The sequence below is a fragment of the Rhea americana genome, unplaced genomic scaffold (assembly GCF_003343005.1).
Source record: "Rhea americana isolate MKP2758 unplaced genomic scaffold, rheAme1 scaffold_99, whole genome shotgun sequence".
NCBI lineage: Eukaryota > Metazoa > Chordata > Aves > Rheiformes > Rheidae > Rhea > Rhea americana.
The window spans coordinates 991,563-1,000,869 of NW_028187188.1; the positions used below are offsets into that span (position 1 = coordinate 991,563).

Consider the following 9,307-nt stretch of genomic DNA (forward strand, 5'->3'; position numbering starts at 1 on the left):
AATGGATTAGCACTTGTTTCCCATAAGGGAAATTAAAAACAAGTACTTGTGTTTAGTGTTCTGTTAAAACAGATGGTATTTTAATTGACTGAAGGAATTGTTTAGGACTAAATTGGGTAGCCAATGGAGAGAATGTGTCTTGCCTAAAATCTATTTCCAATATTTCCATGTGCACTGGCGGTACTCAACCAGTCTTTACAGATTACCTACACACTTTGAAGGACACAGTTGAGGGAGAAAGGGCATAGTTATATAAAACATACTAACAATAGGAAAAGAGCTGGAGAACAAAATCAGTGAAAATTTGTCTTTTGTTGATTCCAGACTGTGCATTCAGGGGATGGCGAACACTTAAAACTCTAGCAGTGCACACTGGTAGATGAAAGATTACAAGACAAGCTGCAACCATCAGCTTCTCCCAATCTAGCTGTACAGCATCTAACATAAAGGTAGCCTAGTGTCAGTCAATTCCATTTTATAAGTACTACTGCAATAATTTTCTGAAAATACATGGAAAATTAATTATGAGCCTCTTTACCCTGTTAAAATAATAGAGTAAACTGTGAAAAGTGGGAGATTAGGGAACTGGCAAAAATTATTTGGCACAGGTAACYAAGTGCTGTCAACTGCGCAGCTGAAAGTGCAATGTGACCCCTTTTACCTGTGGTCCTGCCTTGTGACACCTCTCCTGTTGGAGTAGGAGTTGTGAGCTCATATAGATTAGCAGAGGGCAGTGAGAAGCCAACCTCATATAAATCACGCACTTCTACAAAAACTGAAAGAAATGATGCACAGTTTGAGAAAGAGGCCTTAGGTAGAGTACTTGGAAAATGAAATTATACTGATACTGACATAGAAGTTACATTTGACAAGTGGTTGTAAAGCCTTCTATTAACCTTTTATTGCTCCTCTCACCCCCAGTGTTGCACTACCTGTTGATTTTTGTCTGAAATTGAATTGTAAACACAAAGACACAGGCACAACAAAGTCTCTAAACATTACTGTAATACGATACAGACAGACCTATAGTTAAACTATCTCACTTACTTCCACAGGATATTGTAGAGGTCAAAAGGGATAAAACAAATTCATGGGAGTAAAACCCACTGAGGACTACAAAACAAAAGAGATACAGCCTATGATTCAGGAAGTCTCCAGGGCATAGACTGCTGGAAGGGTACAGTGAAGAATGTATTCTTGTACATCTTTCCTAGTTTTTAATTCTTCCCTTGACATCTCCTGCCAGCCATTGTCAGTATGCCTCTTCAGTTTCAATACGAAAAGAGACGGGACTCTAGCAACTCCTGCAAGACAGCACGGGTTTTTCCTTTGAACAGCATCCGGTTGTGGCACTCACTAAATACTTCTTTGGGAGCCTGACACCAGATTCACCACCAAAGTCAGTTGGCAGGCTGGCACTGGACACAATCTGGTACACAAGCACGCATCCTCCTATGAGAAGTTGTCATCCTTTAAGAGGATGAGGAAGGTGTAATGGGAAAATTTTGTATTCATAGCTCCTGATCTTTCAATATACTTGTTTAAAGGGCCTGGAAAGTAAACTGGGTACACAGAGGACTCTGCAAAGTTACAAAGTTTAACTGGGAAAGTAATAGTACATTACTGAAAATGCAAGACTTTCTGACAAATTGAACTTTCACTTGTGCAGTAATGGATTTGGAGAGTGGTATACCTTGCACTCACAAATACACTAATTCCTGACTATTAATGTTGCATCCCCAATGCTAGTATATGTGATTAAGTAACAGGCTTTTAACCAGCTGAAATTAGAGACTSAGTAAGAGGAATTCTGAAACTCTGAAACAAATATTTCTTTGTCTCACCTTTGTAGCAGGCTGCTGAATTAATCTCATTTCTAAAAAATTGTTATTTTCCCCATTTGATTCAAAAGTTGAACGCACTATTCAGAATACACATACACTGCAGAGCACAACAATAAAAAATACAAGAATTAACAGATCACATTTTTACAAGCACAGAGAGTCTTGACCTGGACAAAGGCCTCTCTGAATTTAGTGGGAAAACTGGAGAAGGAGCACAAAGGAAAATGACTTTGACATAAAAGTAGGTTGTACTGTATCTCAGATAATATTGTCTGYAAGAAAAAATAAGTTGTACTGTTACTTCACTGTAATATCTGCTGCTGAGAAAATGCTCATAAGTGCCAGTCTGGTTTGGAATAAAGAATTACCGTAAGTCTTTCATTCTGAAGAAAATAYGATTGCAGAGACTTGGGCTTTATAAAAGCATAAAACTACCTCTGTAGATGGAGGGGATCTAAATGTTTATCTTTTACAATGCTGAAATAAAAGAAGGAGGGGAGCATTAGAAATGCGCGAAAGCAGCGCTGAGCAGGACCAGCACRTGGATGCACTGGCTGGAGTTAGTGTGATCCATGGAGTCCAGAACTGGCGATGTGCTGCAGCACTCCTCTGCCACACCAGCCACATGTGACACCTGTGAGATGTCTGCAAATAGCTTCTTACCACAATTAGAAGGACAGAGGGATCTGTACCACTCACTGTGTTGGACAGAGGGCATAAATACGCTCAGATGAAGATGGGAAGACAATTGCTGCTGAACAGTCAGTAAGAGGACAGGAGGAAATTCTCCCGATGGGGGGATAACTCAGAAAGCAGCAGGCTAACGCTCCATTGACACAAACTTCACCTGACCCTAAGCAGTCTCTGATTTTAAGAGGCTGCTTTAAAAACTCTTTCAAATATACACAGCTCACAAACTCAATTAGAAATATAACTGCAGGGACAGAAGGCAGCCTGTGCTATTTAATATTTTGACTACAATTTTGACCAAAAGTCACAAGTGTGTACAGTCATATCTTTGTGGTGCAAAAAAACACAGAACAGAATCCAGCCACAGACTGCAAAAAGCCAGGAAAATTTATTATTCTGYTTCTATGAAGAAAGAAACCACAACTTCAGGTCATTATACAACAAAAGGTTAAAAAAAGCAGAGGATGAGAAATGAGAAAGAAAACGAAAGCGAAGCAAGTACTTGAGCTATCTCTTTGTYGCGAGAGGACCCTTTTCTAGGAAGCAGCTTCTAGGTTTTCTACCTGCAGGGAAAAAAAATAGGACACTGAAAGTACAGCTCATAATAGAAAAAAGAAATAATCAATACTATATCCTCAGACTAGTAGAAACATCAGCTCTTACCACTTCTAAGCACATAATATAACAGCAGACTGCTCTTGGCTGACCTGCATGGCTTATCTTGAAAGAAAAAGGAGGGAAGGGAATTTTCAGTGACAGAGGGCCTCACCTAGAGACCTGSCTTCTTTGCCTGATCCTAGATGCATCCATCCAGATCCAAGGCAAAATGAAAAGTGAGAAAGATGAAACTACTAATGTATGTTGAAAATTGTCATGGCTCACTGTGAAACCATGCCCTACAGAGCTGTACTCCCTCTGACAGGAGCAAGTTTCCATGGGTTGATCCCCAAGCGGGTTAAAAAGAATAAGCCAAGAATGCAAAGTTTTCTTACCTCCTTAAACACCGTCGTCCATGCTCAGATGTGCTCAGCATAACAGAAGCCAGGTCTGTTGATACCAGGGGGAATAATCTTTGGCCACAGCTCCAGACTTGTCCTATTCTACCATAGACAAAGCTATGGTGTGATGTGTGAGACAGAATAACTAAACAGTCTCAGCATCAGGAGATTCACGGAAAGTGGTGATCAAGGTACCATCATCCAACCAAATCACTTCAGAAAACCACAGGATTAACCAGGTTCAAAACCTAGCTACACAGACGAAAGTTCTTGTCAAGATGCTGAACGTAACAGGCACTCCCACGGCTGAGGCAAGTTTTTGTGCTGAATGAAAACAGGAGTTTTTTCTTTGTTCTATGATGRTTTTGGTGCTGGTCACTATGTACCATACAGTCTGTCATGAGCTCTGTCATTAAATGCTAGAAATCTTCAAAGCCTGTGCAGAGAAGGCTTCAGAATTCAGAGTGCAGAAGAATGTCATGAACCGCTGCAGGAACAAACTAAGGTCATCTAAAAAGTGACTGAAGTTATGAGGTTAAAATAATCTGTTATGAACTCCCACTTATCTTCAAGGCAGGTAGGTTGTCTTGTACAAGGGATACAACCAAGAAACATGTTAGGAAAATCCACTGGCTGAAAGCAGGTTCAGTTGAAGCAGCAGATAATAGATCTAAGATTATTACTACTACTAATGAAAAGCAATTTGTGAAAGAAATAGGGGACATAGGGGGAGTGCTGGTTGTTCTGTCCTCAGTTCATACTATTTTGTGCTATGCTGCTGTCTCAGAGTGCAGAGACTGACTGATCCCTTTCTCCAATTTGCTTAGAGCAGATGAAGGGTGTCTAAGACAKGATAAGATAGGTCTCTTCTCAAATACCTGTGTTTGCCTAATACATTTTCCCAGCTTTGTTCAGTAGCAACATTTGAATTTTCATTTGTGTCCACAAAAGGTGTCTTAGGAAGCCCTAATGCAGACATGTACCATGGACCACCTCTCAAGCCACCTTCTACTCCATGTGCCTTATCAAAATTTACGTCACCTACTCCTTGACACACTTTTAATATCCTTCCAGCAAAYTCAATGCACAACCTGTAATTCCCCTACAAACCAAGTAATCCTTGTTTTACCCTGTCATCTCAAATGAACACACATTGCTTAGAAAACATACCCTTATGAATTACCTCACACTTAGGCATCAAGAGTACACCTAAACTTTGAAATATGATGCCATCATGTSATATGTCATCATATTATGTCACTCATATGATATTTTACATTGAATATTGAACTGTTGTGCTACTATGAAGACCCTTGATATCTTTTAGCTGATCTAGAACGAGTATTCCAGGCARGGACCATAATAGAATATTGTCAAATTATTATTTAGGTATCAATATTTCTATCATGCATCATTCACATTTATGGACTACCTTACCCCAATTTCTTTTCCTCAACCTTTCTGTTACTGAGAAATTTCTGTCCCTAAATGTATTTTGTTTACATCCTGAAAGAGTGCTGGTTTCCAGTAAAATATGCAAGAATCACTACAGTAAAAGCTAGATATGTTTTCAGGTTAGGCACACTTTATCAATAACATTATGGTTGATGAATATGCCGACTTCTTAGTTATCATGTAAAAACCTTGATCATACATCCTTGGCAAATGTTATTTACCACTGAATAGCCAAACATGCAGTTCTGTGGGTTATACTGAATCCCAAATAGGAAATACTTCTGTGGATAGATTTTCAAGAGCTCTGTATTTATTCTTCTTAGGAAGAACCACTAAACTTGCCCACATAGGAAACACGGAATGGCTGCAATAAGCTCTGTATTTGCACATTAGTGTAAAACTTCTGAGATGGTTCAGTACACTGAGTTCTTTATGCAAGTGTTCCCTGTAAGCTGCACAAAGGGATGCTTATCTTGCATCAGGTGTTGCAGTTTACTGGCAAACATGCTTGAGAAATTCAGTGTTTAGTTTTGTCTGTTTCCTTTTTACTTTACATCAGTTCTTAATCAGTACTGCCCTACAGCTCATAGCCATTGGTAACTCTATCTTTTAAAGAAGAGTTTTAAAAATTGAAGAATACCAGAACTCAGTTTTACCTAGTGTTCTTGGTGATATGCCTCCATTAGTATCTATCACATTACTCTAGCCTTAATCAATCACTGTTACTTTCCTGTGTTCTTTCATATTAATTGTAGATATTTTGTAATAATATTTTGACTGTATCATCAGATTTAATTCAGCTACACTTCTGAAAAAAAGGATAGTCTTCCTTTTTCTTTTAATTTATAGTCACAACTTGATGTTAGCAGTCCTGAAATAGGATCTTCCAGTAGTCAGTATGTAGAAACAGGCACCTCCACAGGTCAGCTCCTTCCAGCTCAAGATRTGTGTCTAAGATAGGGTTAATTGCCCTTTGGAAACACATATCTATTTAAACTGACTACATGCAGTTGGCTTAGCTTTTAAGTAGATAAAATAAAGTGAGAGTAAATTCATTATAACCTTTGATCAAGATATGTCTTGCACATCATGACATAGGTAGGTTTTCTAGTTTGCATACTTCAACAGAGTTGCTCCTTGTATCCCTATTTTATATATTTTTTGGAAGCAGTTATAAAATCTCCACATTTTATGTTTGAAAAAATAAAAGTAAAAAGTAGAAAATATGAAGTACACTTATAATAGAGTTGAATTAGCATGCATGTCAAAGCAGAATTTTTTGTTATATGCATGCTTGACTTCAAGCAACTGAGCAGCTCTGTTCATAGCCAGAGGATGACGTAGGCAGGTCCATAAAGTTAAGATTGTTCCTAAGAACTTTCTTGTTCTAATCTATATCCTTTGTAGTTTTGTTTGTGTGCAGAATCAGAGGTGGCTATAACATGCACTTCCTAAACGCTTGGACTATGAATTCACTTTTTAATTGAGTTGGCTTTTATGTGTCTAAAAAAGGAACATATGTAAACTTTTTATATAGTGTAATTGCTTTCAGTAGCTGTAACAGTGATCATATTAGGCAGACATTTCCCACGTTTCTGTGTATCTGTACTGTTAAGAAATGCTTGTCTTTAAACCTGAATTTTTAATGAAAAAAGTAAATCTTATTCAAATGGACAGGCATCCTAAAATACTTGAAAATACTTGTATGAGTAAGAAGTATTTCTGTAAGGAAACAGACCCTCCTTCCAGAGTGCCTTTAATTTAAGAAGTAAAGCATCTTTAAAAACCTGGGGGAAAAAAATGGACTTCGATTTCCGTAAAATTGAATTTTGAAACATACAAAGATGTAAAAATTCAAGAGAAAATGATAGCTGGTTTAAATAAGAATTGTATTAATGAGATGAGGGCAAGAATTTTGTCTTCTAAGTGGTTATGAYTCATACCTTCCAATCATAGCATGCATACATCATACTTCAGTAAAAAASAATATCAAACATCCTGTAGATGGAAGAAATTCAGATAATTTGTGAACYAGTACCTGTTTGATAGGTGTCAGACCTCATCTGGTGAAAAACCAGTACAYATTAGTCTTTTCTCACTTATGCTGATGCAAAACACAAATAACTCCACCGCTGTCCATGAAGCAGCTTTACCGTTGAAACTTGTGTGAGGGAAGAATCAATGCAAGAATGCCTAGGAATCCTCCTCTCTAACTTCATTCAGCTTTTAAAAGAATTACTACGATTTTAATGTAAACATACACACAACTCCATACCCCTTAAAATAGAGCTACAAGTTGATTCTCAAAGAAATACATATAGAGAGATTCCAAATAACAAAGCTCTGAAATGCAGTCTCTTACTTGCCATAGCACAGTTTGCATTTGCTCTGCAGCAGTGGGACAGAATCAGCCAGTCTATAATGGACCACAGCTTCCTCCTTCTCCTCAGCATTACAGTGTGCCGCTCTGKGTGAGCATGGCAGCAGACACTGGAGATGACACTCCTCAGTTGCAAGGGCTATCCGAGCTGACCTGTAGGTCTTTTGAATTGCGCAAAAGCTTCTAGGAGTTGCAAAGAAGCTTGTAAGAGTGCAGACTGTACCTCTCCTACATGTACAGGACAGTTCAGATCAACTACTGCATTTCAGAAGATTCCCAAGAATTTGGAGGAAGGGGACAGCAGCTACCAGACAAACTCTGAAATGTCACTGGGGAAGCAGACAGCTAGAAACCTTAGAAAACGGATGAAGTAAGAGGCTTTTTTCCTGGAGGACTTCTATGAATGAAAGATGGCAGCAGGAGCAAGAGTGGAAGCTACAATGCTGAGGGAAGGAATTGAAATGGTTGAGAGAGGACGTTTCACCAGAGGAAGATCTACCTTGGCAYGTTTGACTTGTCTAGTTGGAGAGCTGGGAACCAGATTAAGCAGAATTTTGGTGTGCTTCAGTCCTATTTTGTTGTACTCTATTTCTTGCAGGTCTATTTCTTGACCTATTACTGCCACCATCTCTTAGCTTAGATTGATGAGATTTTAGTTTCTTTTGTGCACGTTATCTATAACCTCTATTTCTTGTTTTAGTGTAATTACACACATGTTTTGCAAGAAACTAGATCAACTAGGTACAGAACAGAGGAATCTGTAACAAGAGTAGGATTTTGAACATAAGGGCTGGCTGGCTGCAGGGCTGGCTGAACAAGGCAAACACCAGTCTCAGCAGACAGCTATTTACATATAGCACTGGCTCCCAGACGTTTTGGCTGGTGGAGTATTRTCAGTCAGACGAGCAGCATAACCGGATCTAGCTGATAAATATCATGGTCACTGTTACTCCAAAACATGCCTAGCAGCAGGTCACTTACCATCAATGACTTAAAAACATGTTTTCCCTAAAACTGTCACAATTCTCCCTTCCAACTATCACACCATGTAGCTGTACTGCAACTTCAAATCCTCCCAGTTTGGGGGTTTATACTATAGGGGGAATCCTTTGCAGTGACTTTAACCTGACAGGAACTGAAGATGGTTTTACTATTGGAATTGATATTTCCAAACTGTTCTGTGGGCTCTGACACACAAATAGACACATGTACATGCACGTGCAGAACACTCACCAGTCTCAGCAGAAGTTGTCTTTACAGAAAGAAGTTTCACGCCCTCTTTGTCTGATTGGGGCCTGTTGAAGTCAAGAAACATTTAAGCAGAGAGTCAGCATGCAGCTCTGGTACATCAGTCAGCTAAACAAAACTGTAGGATTACAATGCAGAGAGAGCACCTAGGCCAGTGCACTCCAGCATGCTGACAACCACTATGGGCTTGAATTGGGCTTTGCCTAGGATCATGTGTAGGACTCATTGGTGGAAAAGACCATATACCAGTATCTCTGAAAAGACCTTTTTCTTGAAATGTGTAATAAATCAATTTGCATGACTCCAGATGCAATTTAATGCTCCATAGCAGAAGTACATCTGTGGGAAAAGAGGGGGTCATCTTCCTCCTCCGTCAATACAATGCTCCTAGCAATGCTGAAATTAAAAAAGGATCACTTCAGATGTCCAGAGAATCTATCTGATCAAATTTTGGTTTTGATCATACAAAACACAGAGACCACAGCTAGACTAGGTGGCTTCAAGTATAGTATGAGTTTCTAATGAATCTGTTGCAGTTTCACTCTCTTGAAATGCCTTACGCTAATAGCATTTTAGCTGAGCTTGTGCAAATGGGCAGGTGTAAAGAAAATGGGACAACATAGAGGAAAATGTGACACAGGAATATAAAACAATAGCGAATATGAGAGAAAGAAAAGAAATAAGAATAAAAA

General features: G+C 38.9%; 1 protein-coding gene across 3 annotated transcripts in view; it reads right to left on the minus strand.

The window, feature by feature from the left end:
• The window catches only part of EMCN (endomucin), a 54,072-nt gene that overhangs the window by 5,651 nt on the left and 39,114 nt on the right, over positions 1-9,307 (minus strand). For 2 of the 3 annotated variants that reach the window (XM_085325594.1, XM_085325595.1), the window contains 2 exons: positions 8,601-8,662; positions 662-775 (listed from right to left, as the gene is read on the minus strand). In XM_085325594.1, the coding sequence (XP_085181720.1) occupies positions 662-775; positions 8,601-8,662 (176 nt within the window). The remainder of the gene's footprint in view (positions 1-661; positions 776-8,600; positions 8,663-9,307) is intronic. The other variant, XM_085325596.1, reaches the window with a different exon arrangement.